Here is a 15,880-nt window from a genome sequence, read left to right as displayed (position 1 = left end):
AGTTTTTCCACAGCATAATTGGAGCCTTTGAGAAAGGAGGAATCGAATCTGACGAATTTTGGCAGTGAATGACCACATCTCGGACGTAGAATTGATGCAAGAAGAGGTTGTGAAACTAAATGGTTTGCCTTCGAATCGTGAGTTGGGCTGTCTTATCTAATTGACTAATTTGGATTGTGGGGATTCGTTTTTAAGTATACTTGTCGTCAATAAGTCCAATGGGGGCTATGATGGGCTCAGTCAAGTGCATAAACTATTAGTCAGTCCGATTTATTTGATCATAAATGTTAAGCCCGTTTTCCCATGATCATATCATAAATGATTAACTTTAAAAAAAAAAAATGATTAACTAATTACTGTATTCATTGTCAATAGTTTTGGTGGGTTCAAATTACGTATTTCTGTTACTTTTTTCTTTGTTTGTCAAACAGATGTACATCTCTGTTACTCTTAAAGTTAACTCTATAATGTACTATCATCATATTGTTCCACGAACATGTGATTTTCAGATTAAAAAAACATTAAACATCAGAAAACGTATAACAAGTATTGTTATTGGAACAAAATTAGTCATGGGTTGCAACTTTACAAGATAAGAGACTGAGCTCAACATTTTAAAATATATTATTTTCTATTAGCTTCTTCTATATTCCTCTGTACATAATCCATCTCCTCTAAGACCTTGAGAGTAAAATAGGTTAATTAACCCTAACAAAAACCTAACTTTATCTTCATAATTTTAATATTAGGACAAAACAAAGTCAGTAAGGCAAAACCCTAAGATGGTATCCTTTTGGTGCAGAAACTCTTGGAAACACCATAAGTTTCTCTCCTCCCTTCTCCTCCCATCTGCACAAAAATCAGAACATTAAGATCTCAAATCATCAATCACAACAACAACAAACAAATCAGATATTTACACATTAAAGAAACATGAATTAAGAACATACTTGTATTTTGTAACAAAGTAGTGAATGAAGCTGGAGACTTCAGAAATTCCTAGTTCCTTTCCAGGGCAATGTCTTGCTCCACCCCCAAAGAGTAAGAAAAAGCTCTTTGATTCCAAATTCTTTTCCTGCGTATTTAAATATCCAAAGAAGCCCTCTCTGTGAGCCAAATGTTTTCAAACAGCAAAACAAAAGAGGAGAAAAAACCAACAAGGTATTGCAATACTAACCATCCATCTCCATGGGTTAAAGATCATAGGATCTTCATACAGAGATATATCATAGTTGATCTCTCTTGTGTATACGTAAATTCTCCAACCTTTTGGGATTGAATACCCTGTAATTATTTATAAAACACACATATTAATACAGATACAATCATTTTTATTAAAACTGTAAAATAAAAATAAATAGCTTGATCTTTTCCTGTCAAAGTAATTGAAAAAAAAACATGGAGAGTCACGGGAGATGATTGCTTTGCTGGATTGGTTGGTTTAAATGTGTAACTAATTGATATAATATAAGGTCCACATGCCCAATTTTTATTCCCTCTTTTAAATCACACACATACCCAAAAAAGGAAACTAATAATAATGATAAAAATTCCTTTTAGATTTAATTTTGATAATCGAAATTACAATTGTATATTACCGTTGAGTTCCAAGTCGTGAGTAGTTTTTCTCAGGACACCATTAACTACCGTTGCCAATCTTGATGTCTCAAAGATCACCTATTAAGATAGTCCAAAAATATAAAATCACAATGTCAAAATCAAGAATAATAAATATTAATAAATTAATTTGTGTACGAAAATACTCACAGCTCGTGTGAATTTCATCGATTTTATATCGTCGAGATTGAGCGGTTCGTCAGGTCGTTTTCTATCTCTTATGGCCAAATGTTCTTTCTGCAATCCGAAACCAAGAATCAATAACCGAACCAGATAAAACCATATAAACCCTAAAATCCGGTTTAATATTTCTTAAAAAATAAAAGCATACCCTGAGTTCTTCAAGAGCTTTAGGATGATCATGGAGATACTTAAGAGCCATCATGGAAGTTGTAGAGACCGTCTCATAACCCGAATACAAGATCGTTACCACTTGATCTCTTATCTCTTTATCAGATAGCAAGTATCGGTTATCTTCTTCCTTCATCAAGTAACCCAACATGTCTGTGAAAGTTTCTCCCGACTCTCTTCGTTCTTGCATCAGCTTTGTCAATAACCTATCTATATTGTTTCTTGCCTAAAAAGCAACAAGAAAAACATCAGTATGTTTCATTTTTTTCTCCTTTTTATGTTTTTCGATGTCGAGCGAGATTCTGAGTAACTTACTTGGATTCCGCATCGGTAATTTGTCCCCGGGAGATCGATTGGGACAGAAAGAGTTCCTACAACAAGCTTGAAGAACTCTGTTCTATATTCTTCAACCTCTGGTTTTGTCAAAGTTTCTGCTATCTGTAACAACGATGATAAAAATGCCATCTGCACAACAACAACAAAAATGAGTAAACATTAATTTCATTTTTTCACAAAAAAAATGATAATAATTAATTTATTTAAGTGCGTTCGAAACAAAAAAAAATTAATTTATTTAAGAAAAAAACAAGAAATTCTTGATATATTAAAAATCAAGGTTCAAGAAATATTTAATCAGTAATTAGGCGATATATATGAGATTAGTGTTTAGTAGGGCGTAGCCTAAACCAATTTTTTGATAAATCGTTTTAAATATCGTTTTGTTTATGTCCAATTTGCCACATAGGCCCAACCAATTTTTAGAACATTGTAAAAAACATTAAGGAACAGAGCAGATATTCAGATTCAATGTCTAAACACAAAGAAAGAAGAAAGCGAAATGAAGGCAAGGACGTACATGTTTGGTCTTTTCTTGAATATCAACGGTCTCAAGCTCATCCCAACCACAAAGATAGCTTCTCATGAAGTCATCAATCTTAGGCAAGAGATGATCATTCATCATAGCTGGGCTTATTAGAGAGAGCAATGAGCCTCTCATGAGCCGGTGGCCCGGACCATGAACCGCCGCGATGTTGCATGTCCCAAGGATATCAAGCATCGATTGTGGGTAACCAGCGACTAGCCCTTTTGATTCGTTCATCAAAATGTATCTGTTGAGTTCTGCGTCCATTGAGACTATTGTTGGGCAGCCAAGAATGTGAGATTTGAAGAAACTCCCATATCTTGATTTGATCCAAAAAAAAGGAAGAAAAATATTAGGCAAGAACCAAATGGCTCATGAGCAGAGTTTGCTAATAAAATAGAAACTTAAGGTACCTGAGTCTCTGGTTCTTCATGAAATCTGGTCCTTGTTTGAGAAACTCGGTGGTTTCACCAAAAACTGGCCAACCCATGGTTCCAGGAGGGAGACCTTTCTTGGAATATCGCATCTGGTTCCATTGGAGAAGAGCAGAGCAGATGCATACAATGATCAGAAGAAGACCCAAAATCACCATCATTATACCCATCTTCTCTTATTTTTTTTCCTCTGTTTCGAACAGAACCAGTGATAGATAGAGAGAAAGAGAGAGAGAGATGGTTAAGGTTCTCTGATTTGGGTCTAAATGGTTCTGTGTGGCATTGTTTATATAGGCACCTAAAGGGCACCACTATGTTAAGAGAGAGAGAGACTAGATAGATTTACATTTATAGTGGAACGGAGATAGTATTTACGTTGCATCAGTTTTGTTTTAATCATGTTTTCAAAGACGACGTTATTTCTTGAAAAGTTCATTTACGTTTCCGCGACAAGGTTTTCTAAGCTGAAATTCAAAAGATAAATAACTAAAAAATTTAAGTCACTATTAAGATTAGGAAAAAAGGGGATGCAGAGCACTGCTCTTTCCGTTTCGCAATTGACATATTCCACGTGGATTAAAACTGATAACAAAATATATATTTTTTATAATAGTGGGGATCATAAAAGCTTTACAGTTCAAAAACTAATTTCACAAAACTCATAGAATCCGAGTTTTTTTGCCATTTAAAACGTCTAGAGATGGCCAATACTACTCAAACCTAAGGCAGAAACTCCAACCGGAACTTTTTTATCACTAAACTAAAAATATATAATATAATATACTCTTATTTAAATTAAAATGAATTAAATAAACATCTATTAATTAGTTTAAAAAGAATATTATGTATAAAAAATTATATTAAAAATATAAAATGATACTTTTTTAAATACAAGGAAAAAATGTTATAATGACATTTTCTAAAAAAGAAGAGATAGGATGGGAGTATAACTTAAACCACGATCTCATTCTTCAGGATCTCAGACATGAATGCTTGTTTGGTAGTGGGTGGGGGAAGATTCTTCTTTTCAGGTAATTAAGTTTATTACTTTGTTGTTGCATCATTATGGGTTTTGTAACTTTTGTTATAAACAAAAACATTAATGATTTCTATATAATTGGGATGAAAGAAAGGTATAGGTATTATGTACCTTCAGTACGCATACCTCAGTAAGTTTAGATAATGTTTATATATGTAAAATGATAGCAGCTCTTTGTTTTATAGACTTTATCATATTCAGTCGTAAGAGTTTAGGTACGACTTTCAAAGCAACTTTCGATGGGAGAATCCAAGCTATTCAGGAAGAATCGCAGCAATTCACCAATCCTAACGAAGTAGTTTTTCCAGAATCCAATGAACAACAATGATTTACATTACTATCAAAACTAAGGTATAGTTGATATCTAACCTTATTTTCTCACCAGAACTCAGAATTAAGGTTTATTATTGAAGTTGACACTATGATAGTGTAAAATCATTAAAAGTTTTATTTTACACACCAGCTTCAGTATATGTTCTAGTATTTTGCAACCAAAGACAAGTTCACTAGTCACGTCACTATATTAAAGTGATTTCGTGTGAAAATTACAAACATACAAGGGCCTTTGATTTGATAAAAAAATTAGTCCTTTGATATAATTATTTTTTCTCCTGATTATCATTTTTACTTCTTATATGTTTTTTTCTTTTTAATATGAGGTATTCCAAATTTTAGAAGATTTTAGATTAATCTCCAAAAGATGTGCAATCCACAAATGATTTTTTTCTTCGGATAGTCAAATGAACGTTGCAATGAATTTATATCAGCGTGGCCACACAATGGAACGTAGTGAGATATCTTCGAATTCAGATTATTTAACAACTCAAAGCTCGCTTGCCACTAAAACCTCATCGGTTCTTTCCACTTATTCAAGTGTTTGCGTTGTCGATTGATTGCTGGTCGTGTAAATAAACTAGAATGACTCATAATAGTACAGAAGGAAGATATGTGTCGGTTGATTTGTTAGTTTTCAGAATATATTTACGTAGGGAAATGAAATTATTGCACAAGAGTACAAGAAATGTGAGACTTCAAAACACATACGTTCAATTTAAAAGGGATGTGTCAAGTTGAGCACCTTTCCGTTTTTTTCCTGGTCGTCCATCTTATCATTATATCAATAATGTTTATATTCTAGTCAGGCCTTTCATCGTTTCACTATTCTAGTCAGTTTTAACCTTTGCCAGGATCATTGCACGTATTGCGATTTAAAACTTGTTAGGAAATTTATCAATCCAAATTAGAATACATGTCCAATTTTTCTTAAGTCCTAGATATATTGTGAAGAAAATTTTAAAGAGTGACATGACCCATACATTCATAAATGCAAATGAATGTCGATGTGACAAAAACGATGTCTATCGTGTGAACTATGGTAGCTAGAATAGAACTCATGTACGTGTACATCGATTGAGACCAGAGGAGGAATGCCCATCCACACGCGCAGATTAAAAAGTAGTATGCTTTATCTGCACATCAGTGAGAATTGAAGTAGCAAATTAATAGAATATATCAATTCTTCTTATCAAAAACTCGATTTATTTTTATAGAGCCATTAACTAAAAGCTGCACTGTAGTACAGTACATTGAAAATTTCCCAGTTGCACGAGGGCCTCTTTTTGTCCTCTTGTGTTCCCATCCCTTTCTTTCTCTCTCTCTCTCAAATAATTTTCCATTTTCATTATTGCAAAATCTGGTGTTGATTGGTTGGTCTTTTTGGTTGTGTTCGTGTGGTTCATGCATGTGTGCAATATACTACTCCAGTTTATTAGCCGCTGATAAAAGTTTAATTATTAATAAATTATAAATCCATGAAAACTCGATTCCCTATCTTATTCGACTTATTGGTTGCACAAAAGAAAAATTACTCTATTGGTACAAAACTTCATGTGAAGTTATATATCAGAGATGAAAGTTTACAGTTCACGATTTAATATGCTTGAAGTATTTCCACCAAAATAGTAGTATCTAAATGTGCTTGAAGTATTTCCACCAAAATAGTAGTATCTAAATAGCATGTTATTCTTGAACCTTACGTTGATTAATTATCCCTATAATGTATGGATTTGTGTTTCTAAGTTGTCAACGAAGTATACTGTTACGAAAAAAAGAAGTATACTGTTATGAACGAACGCAGATCAATTCGAAGAAAACAAAGAATTTAACAGAAAAATGTATTGAGATAAATATGTGTTCTAGAATTTGTATATTATTATATAAATGAATAAATTTATATTTTATAGGAATTTTAAAATCTGAATTTTTTAGTTTTTTCTTTAACTCAAAATTTTATTAAATTTTTTATACATCGTGGATTACAAAAATCGGCAGAAAATGATAATATCAATAGCTCAAAAAAGGGAGATAATAATAACGAGGTAGGATAATATGAAAAATAAATATTAGAGAGTTACATCTACTAAAATTGAAACTAATTGACTGATTATAATTCGTTCACACTCGTGAGAAACATGAGATCGAAGATAACAAAAAACCCAATGATTTAGGCAAACTTAATCTTGAAGGATACACAACCAAGTTAAAACATACACAATATCGGGACAAACATGTGTGAGGATAAACTTACAACAACATCAGAGATTGTTGCAAATTGGAGCCCATGCAAAACCAAATCAAAACTAAACACCTGAGTTCAAAGACACAAAAACTTGAAATGCTAAAAAAAACACCGGAAAAAATTTACAAGTCTTATACGCGGACACTCGTTAGGTAGAATATCGATCTACAAAACTAAAACTGGTCACCTATTCGTAAGAGAAAACCTACAAATCAAACTCACTATTTCGTCTCAAAACGTCGTCCATGGTAGATAAAAGAAAGGTCTAGTAGATAGTTCCACAGTAAATATATTTCACACTGGTAAATCTAAAAAGCTAGAACAAGGTGAAAAAGAATTTACCATAACTGCACTTATTTATTTTATAATTTTTTTTTCTAGTTTTAAAAGCTGTATCACCCCGCATACCGAAGATATCAGTTTTGATAGCGAATTCGTCTTCTTTAGGTCTACGATGACCATATTCGTGCACACAATTAATAAGGAATACTGGAGTTTAAGAAAAAAAAGAGAGGCATATAGTTGTATAATAAATGTAAACAATCAATATGAGAAAACAAGCTAAACATCTTTTGATTCTTTTCAATTTGCGCAGTCTTGAGACTCGCAATTTCGACTTCCAACCTGCAGAATAATAAAATGCATTTTTTTCTGTCAGAACTATCTATTTGCACTGTGTTAAAAACTTCACACTAATAAACTATCAAATGTGCACTGAGATCAAATTTCTGTAATGCACATTTGACAGTTTAACAATTGAGCGAAAGAATAATTTTTTTTATTAAACTATAAGTTTCAATGTTTATGATTTTGCAAACTAGAACATCGTTTTGAGAACACTATGACAGTTATATCGATTTATTTTGGACAAATTAAATACTGGTCGAAGAACAGGCTAATATTGTTTGTGGTTATAAGTACTGCTTAAGATCAGACTTGTTTGGCATTAATATTTTACATTTATAATTTAAGATTTAGTTTATAACTTTTAAAAATTTCTTAACAAATTATTATTTTTAAATTATACGCTAAACATTTTTTATCTCTTTGTTTTTATAATGACATTTTTGATTTTTTTTTTTTTCGTTTTACAGAAAATGTTACTAAACATGTTTTTATACAGTTATGATGTTTTTGGCATTCTTGTCTCAGATCATTGTCAGTAACAGTTCTTGTAAGGGGAGAAATAAAAATTGTTACTATAAAAATAGAGATAAAAATGTTTAATTTCTAATTTCAAAAATTTATAAAGGAAATCTTAAACTCTAAGTGTAAAACATTAATGCCAAATACAAGTTTACTGGTGTACTTTTATCAAAAAAGTCATTTAGATATTAGTTTTACATAGGACCAAAAATATTAGAATACTAAATATCAAACATATAGTAAAACATATAACATCACACAGATCAATGTTACACTTTGACAGTTAACAAATAAAATATCCTATTTAGATATTTAGATTTAACGTAAAAAAAATATCGAGAAATTGATGTAACTTAATATCAACACACATAAAATTTAAAGTATTTGTAGAGTTTTGGAAGAAATAAAGTGCAAAAACATTCCGGTTTTATAAATTAGTATATCAAGTCACAAGAAAAACTTAGTATATTCCAGTAATCTCCACTTTTTTCATAAATCTCGAAATTAATACTTAGTGAAGAAACTTAGTAAATAGCTAAATGCTCGTTTGATTTGGTTGTAAACAAAAAAAAAAACAAGAAATTGAATTGAATCAGAAAAGAAAAGGGCAGGAGAATGGGACATGAAGTAAGTAATTTAAAGAATGTTAGTTGGTTTGTCTGGAAGTACTCGTCGCCTTCCGGTGAGAATAAGAATTTTGATATATTTATTTATTGAAAGCATATTATTATATGTGTATGTATGCATGTATAAGTTTGATGATTGAGCGCACGTGTGGCTACTGGTATCCACGTACCCATGTCTTTATGCACTGAAGTTGACCACAATGTCTCCTCTCTCTGTCACCCTTATCCTTCACGGACTTTCTTCTAGTCTTTACTGGTCACTCTGGTTTAGTTAGTCTACAAGATTAAACCGGACTAAGGTTTCATTTTCTTTATTTCTTTATTTCTTTCTTGGGCTGCTTAACTTTTTCACATAACAAGTAAAAACAAACAAAACCATCCAAATTCAAATCCACATATTATATTATTCAAAAACTAAATAAAATATTGACAGTATACAAAGACATAAGTTTTTTTTTTTGGTAAAAAAGACAAGTTTTTTACAGTCGAATGTGGAAAAACATGCATTTGTACTTGTCTTTCTCAATTATCTTTACTCTTTTCATGAAAGTTAAACCTCGTTATAACTTATAAGTACTGTGGCATACATGTAAATACTTGGAAAAAGAGTAATCAGTAATGAAACTGAATTCTAATGTCGAACCGAAATGCGCAAGGTTCAATAAATGCACGGTTTAGCCATTTTTGAACAAAATGTCGAAAAGTCAAAAATAGAAGTTTCAATTCATATTTGCAACTCCATTCTATTTCACTTTTTTCATCCTTCTGTACACTACCACACTAGTAGTGAGTAGCCCATCACCTATTCTGATTTGCAATATATCAGATTTGTTTTCAAAGTACTAAGCCTAGATATTGGAGAGAAGATCCCACATCGAATATATGAAAGGGACTTGAGTAATATATAAGTGACTTGGATCAATCCACTAATTGCCAATTGGTTTTAAGTTGGAAGCCCAAGAAACTTATCATGGTATCAGAGCGGGCCCAATACCTTGACCCATTAATCCGGCCCGGACAGTGGCCCGATCATCCCATTAGCTGATGGCCCATAGAAGGCTCAGTTCCGCCGAGATCGCTAGAAAATAAAAGCATGATTTCGGAGGGGGTATGATGGATTCTGCGAGATTAATGGTTATACGCACCATTATCTCGAGAGAGGGTATTGGAGAGAAGATCCCACATCGAATATATGAAAGGGACTTGAGTAATATATAAGTGACTTGGATCAATCCACTAATTGCCAATTGGTTTTAAGTTGGAAGCCCAAGAAACTTATCACTAGATTCCACGTTATCCCATGTGAATCTCAATTGAACTTGGATTTAGATTTTTGTCAATAAACATACTGTCTCTTCTCCTCAAAATCTAATGTTTAGATCACTTGATTCCGCCAGTTTCTAGTGGGTGTTTTTCCTTAAATGGTAGTAGTAAATTAGTTAGACAAATATACTAATTCTGTCGTTTAAAAAATAAATAAAACACCGTGTTTTCAAATCTTAAATAAAATATGAAAATTCATCTTCGTGTATTGACATGTCATCTTTTTTGTATCCAAAATTGCATTAGTAGCTACGAACTTGAGATTCTTGATCTGAAATAAGAATATAATATAATTAGTTTACAAAAAAAAAAAGAAATAAGAATATAATTTGACTTGACAAGTAGAAAGAGAAGCATGTTATTGTAATATAGAGTTTGATTGGTAGCTGTGATTTTATTTTTTAATTGTAGCTGTGATTTTTTTTTGTTTTGATTTTAAATTTTAAAAAAATTTAAAATCTTTAAATTTGGAATGTAAAAGTTTTTTTTTTTTTTTGTAAATCCTCTGCCTTCTCTCTAGAGACCCCAACCAGTTCTTATGTTCTCCGGCTCCGGCTGCTCTCATAGAGCCGGAGTTCGGTTTAGTTCTTTCAGATCTGTTTTCTTTTGTGTTTGTCGGGTTAGATCTCTTTTGGTTCTCTTGTCTCTCTCAACGGTTGAATCTAGATCTTGTTCTAGTCTTTTTCCTATATGGAGTGATTGGGGCTCGCTCTTGATCTTCCTTTGTTCATCACCTTGATGCATGTGCTTTCTGACTGACCCTTCGATGTTCTATTTGGTCCCTGGTTCTGTCGGATCATTTGCATGTTGGTCTCAAGATTTCTTTGCTTCGTCTCTGGTTCGATCTTCTGCCTTGCTCGTCTTCTGGTGAGTGGTGAAATCCCGAGGTGAAAAGTTCGCTCCTTGTCATTAACTTATAGATCTGTTCGAGATCTAATCTTTAATCAAGCTTCAGTTTGGTGGTTCGAATCAAATCTCTTCGTTTCCGCCGAGTCCGGTTTCTTTCTCATGAACTTTTGTAGTTCAATGTTGCCTGTCTCCGAAGCTGTTGTTCTCAATATGTTTGGGCTTATTCACTATAGGAGGATTCGCTAGTCTTTGGACTAATCAATTGGAGTCCATTGATTCTTCTCCGTCAAAAAAATCTCTTGATGACTACATGCATGTTTCGATTTTAGGTTATGGGCATCAATAGAATTATCCTTTGTTCTTCATTAGGGTCTGTTGTAATCAAGGTTTATGTGTATGGTTTTTATGTCTCTGGGAAAACTTGTTGTTTTCGCCGGCTACTTTTACCGGAGTTATTCATTTGTACTGTCGGTCTGTATCTATTCCACCTTTGTATATTTCAATGTTGAATGAAACTTTTAGTGTGAAAAAAAAAAAGAATGTAAAAGTTTATCTATGCGGAACAATTATAAATACATGAATTTAAAAAAGTATTGTGGATTTAAAAAAGACTGTAAATTTAAAAAAAATACAAATCTAAATTGGTGTAGATATAGAACTGTAGATATAATTGTGGCGGCAGAGAGCATTGATAATCGATATCAATACTCTTCATGTGAAAATTATTATAATAAATTGGGTTCCATGTGAAAATTTGACTTTGATTTGACAAAGTCAAAATTGGACTAAATATCACAACGCTCGAGGATATTTTCAATCAGGATGACTTGACTAAGCGCATCAAAGTGGCTAGGGCGCGATGCGCAGGTGCACATGGTTTGAATGGTAAACACCAAAACATGTGGTATAAATTAAGTAGATCATATGAAGAAACATAATCACTTCCGAAGATATATACCATGTATGGTTTGATACGAAATAAGTTGGCTTAATAACTGTTGATTCGGGGAATCTACAATGTTATTTTGATGGAATATTTGTCTTTTATTTTCCTGAGATTCTCCCCCGAACTAATATTAAATAGTCCTCTCAAAATCTTTGACTCCCAGATCCTACGGTCAAAATCCCCAAATAGGAGGAATATTTTACGTGGCTCTAAACAAAGATTAGTAATAATGATAAGAAGCCTTTTCAAAGGAAACAAAAGGCAAAGTTGAAGAAGACTAAAGTGGCATAATATTTCGTTGTAAGCTAAAAGTCCAAGCCTAGCGAAATGGCTAAGCACTAATCCTACAGTGTGACACATAGTTTTTTACATATATAATCTCTGCATCAAAATTTAATTATAATTTTTCTCAGATTTTATTTTATAAGATTGGTCTATTAAAGGAAATCAAAAGAGTAAATTAACTCGATATACTCAAAAGAGTGGGATACCATTAAATTGGCCAGTATATGGTGGTTTCGGCCATCCTTGTGGTGGCTGCGTTGCATCCATAACGAATCTGCGGGCTTCAGCTAAATTTATGATTTAAATATGCAATTATTTTATATATTGGTACATTATTTATTTATTTTTATTTTTTTTTGTCAAAAGTACATTATTTATTTATACACCTTTGCTGTATAAGAAGCTGGCAACAATGAATCTGTAATGGATTTTTCGAATGATAAAGAAATATAGCTTATATTATATAAGTTTAGGATAAGCTCATAAGCACACTCGTTTTGGTTTTATGTAAAAGCGTCATTGTCTCTTAGTTTTAGGGTCAGATATCAGATTTAGGGCTTGAAACATTTTTTAAGAAGTCTAGTAAATTTTTCTTTTTATGTACTTTAGAGGTTTATAATAATATATAGAAATTTTTAAAAGAAATTGGAGATTATAGTCTAAAGCTAATGTTTCATCGTTCTGTGCCAAAATCTGGCCCTTCTTAGTTTAACATGGAAAATTTTAAGCAAAAGAAAACCGACACATGTTTGCTTGATTCCACCAATAAGGAAAAATATTAAACCCCCACCCATAATTTACTAGAGAAACATTAGAACGTTCGTAACTTAATTTGATATTATTACTTTAGTTGTTAGCTCTTAATTACGAAGAAAAGGATATAAGTCATAATACTTTGATATCATATCTATGTAGGGATCTATATATAATTAGACATGGATTTGATGGATGCACAAGTTCAACCAAAGTCACATGCATCACAATGTTTTGCAACTACCCACACTTTTTGTCTGTTAAAAACTGCTAAGGGCTTTACGCATTACAATCGTAGATGAAGAAGCCATACATCTTATTTTTAAAGAAAAAGTGATAAGAAGTTAAAAAAACTTTTTCATCAATGTTGAAACTAAGAAGAATAACCAACACACTGCTAGAAAATATTCTTATAGCTGAGCTTTGGGGTTGGCTCCACTATAGTTCTCTTTATAACACCCATGTGTGAAGGTCCCCATTACATTTTCTTTTGGTTGTTTCATGTCCAAGTGCTTGTCTTGGCTGTTGTTTCTTTTTCTCTATCGTCTTCAGCTTTTCTTCATTTTCAAATATTCAGTATTAATAGATATGTGTGTACATTTATTTTTAGAAAGGATACGAATATATTATATCCTCTCATCCATATCAACAATGGTTCTATCAAATGAGCAAAAATAATAATCTGAAATGATGAGTAAACTAGTTGCATTCCCCCACCCCCCCCCCCCCCCCCCCCCCCCCCCCCCTCCTTTTCTTTTTCTTTTCTTTTTCTTTCTTTTTTCTTCTAGGCGCACATCTATATTAACCTCTGTTTTCTTTATCAAATATATGGAAAAGTAAGTTATCATTTGTTTAGCCATGCGAAATTATTTGTTTACACCTCATTTAAAAATTAGAGTTGGATTATTCATCGGCTTCGACGTCTTAGGGGTTTATTCAGACTCGGTCGAGACATCCACACTAACAACAAAATATCGAAAGTATGTATTGATATGACAAGTCATATTCATAGGGTTTGATAGATATATTACAATCTAGGTTTGGTAGCTTTGTGTTATGGACGTCGTCTGCTAGTTCCGTTAAGTCATAGTTCTTGTACTAGTTGACTTCACTAATTTCGGATTTAGTTTGAATTAGCATGAAGGGTTATAAGATTTTTTTTTGCCAAGAACATAAAAATTTATTAACCTGTAATGGAAGTCTGATTACAATAAACTTGAAATCTCATATGCTTAAAAGCTATTTAGATCCTAATTACTGCAATAACAAAGAACTAAGAATATAGATGAACAAAATTTAGAACTAAGCTTATTGCAATAAACATCACCTTTTGTTTCTTGCACAAGCACTTAATAATACCTGGACTAAGCTTGAAGTATCTAGGAGCATGATAAGTGGAGTTGATTTGCTGAAGACAACCCCAAAGCTTCTTTCAAGCTACGATGACATCAAAAAACCCATTCGGAAGACTTCGATTAAAAACAACACCACTAACCACTCGGAACGCTCACTTATAGACTAATCAAGATGTTCACACTTGCCAAAAAAATGAAGGATGAGACCATGATCAAGTGCATGGGGTATAAATGCTCATGAATCCGGCCACGCGACGCAATGGAAAATCAGAGGATAAGCGAAGACTTCAAATCTGCAACAAAAAAACATCCTAGAGCTTGACGGATGAGATGAAGAGCAGGAGAAGCCAGAAGACCTCTCAAAAGCAGGTGAATCCCAGTGCACGTAACACTCAAGCATTGTGACTTGGATGAAACACATCAAGACTATCCTCACAAGTGTTTACAAGTGAAGGGTTAGAGTCATGCTCTGCAAAGTCAGCCTTGTGCCCACGGGGCGAATTGTCACATAACAATCGATTTTTATTGTAACAACATGTCCTGTGGACCCCATCCTCCCGTGGACTCTATGCTGGCTCTGCAGAGCACCGACCTTAACCCTTCACCTATTTGGAGAGAGCTTAGAGCTTACATGTGAGGGGTTAGGATCGGTGCTCTGCAGGATCAGTTTGGGGTCCAAAAGACAAGTTGTTATAGATTCTCTTCGGGTCTCATCTCTCCTTTACCACAAGTATCTTTTGTTATGTTTTAGCTGTCTTCGGATTTCACCTAGCCATCGAGTATACCTCTGATATATGGTGTTTTATACATCTTGTATATATTCTTTTAAATTGGTTTTCAAGTCTTTATCGAGTCTTCCTAGTCTTTTTTGAGTCATTACAGGTCTGGAGTTGCATTAGATGGGAGATGGACCAGCTGGAACAAAAGAGGCAGAAAACAATGCAATTTGGTAGTTTTCACGCAGAACAGTCTTGATGACTGTTCCGGATAGCGGAGCAACCCGAGTGACTGTTCCGAGTGAGTGTTCCAGCGGCAAAGATTTTTAAGGAAACTACAATCATTACGGGATTTGCCCTAATTATCCCTATTTTCTCTCCCAGCCGCCTGTGGCTTTGATATATCATATTTTTCTCTTTCTTTTTACATTCTACGCTGTTTTGGAGACAAGAAACCAGACCTTAGAGTTGGAGACTTGAGATTCTGCTACTTTGTAAAGGGAGAAGGCCATCTCTCTCGATTTAGAGAAGAACCCCCTGAACCCTATTACTTTATTTCAGTCATATTTCATGTTGCTTTATATCTCTGTCTCTGTGTTTTCTTGCTCCATGGCTGAGTAGTCAGCTTGCTTAGTCTAGGGTGTTAGGGTGTTAGATCCGTGAGCTTGACATAAATAAGTTATAAATCGATTGTCTTCATTCATTGTTGTTCTTAAGGCTTGCATCAAGTTAACCACTTAGTGCCTGATTCTAGGTTTAATCTATTCATCAAAAGTGTTATAGGTTGCTAGACATAACTTGAATGAGCATTGCATCCCTAACCAGCGAAAGTAGATGTTAGGGTGTTTTGTGAACATATCGGACTTGACCTCTATTGCTTGCTGTCGCATCTTGATCCAAACGAGAGTTTAGGTATCAAGATCGATCAGCATATGGAGCAGTACCACGACAGTGGGCTGTTCTACTTGAGTGATTCGAGTTCTAGACTTGCTCTTAATTA

The 15,880-nt window shown here is 33.4% G+C and overlaps 1 protein-coding gene across 1 annotated transcript; it reads right to left on the bottom strand.

Moving 5' to 3' along the window:
* Positions 1 to 533: 533 nt before the first annotated feature.
* LOC103854484 (cytochrome P450 85A2) lies at positions 534 to 9,377 on the bottom strand. The gene is made up of 9 exons (XM_009131423.3): positions 3,244 to 9,377; positions 2,825 to 3,149; positions 2,284 to 2,433; positions 1,949 to 2,194; positions 1,768 to 1,854; positions 1,599 to 1,677; positions 1,178 to 1,284; positions 951 to 1,075; positions 534 to 849 (listed from the first exon to the last, which is right to left on the bottom strand). The coding sequence occupies exons 1-9, from the start codon at positions 3,432 to 3,434 to the stop codon at positions 762 to 764; spliced, it is 1,398 nt and encodes a 465-aa protein (XP_009129671.1). The 5' UTR covers positions 3,435 to 9,377; the 3' UTR covers positions 534 to 761.
* Positions 9,378 to 15,880: the final 6,503 nt, after the last annotated feature.

This window comes from Brassica rapa, chromosome A02, assembly GCF_000309985.2.
Source record: "Brassica rapa cultivar Chiifu-401-42 chromosome A02, CAAS_Brap_v3.01, whole genome shotgun sequence".
NCBI classification, from domain to species: domain Eukaryota; kingdom Viridiplantae; phylum Streptophyta; class Magnoliopsida; order Brassicales; family Brassicaceae; genus Brassica; species Brassica rapa.
This window is presented reverse-complemented; position numbering and strand designations above follow the sequence as displayed.

Coding starts and splice junctions, on each gene's coding strand:
- LOC103854484 (XM_009131423.3), bottom strand. CDS start 3,434: ATGGGTATAATGATGGTGATTTTGGGTCTTCTTCTGATCATTGTATGC. Junction 2,434..2,824: donor TTCAAGAAAAGACCAAACAT/GTACGTCCTTGC, acceptor GTTGTTGTGCAG/ATGGCATTTTTATCATCGTT. Junction 1,855..1,948: donor AAGCTCTTGAAGAACTCAGG/GTATGCTTTTAT, acceptor TTCGGATTGCAG/AAAGAACATTTGGCCATAAG.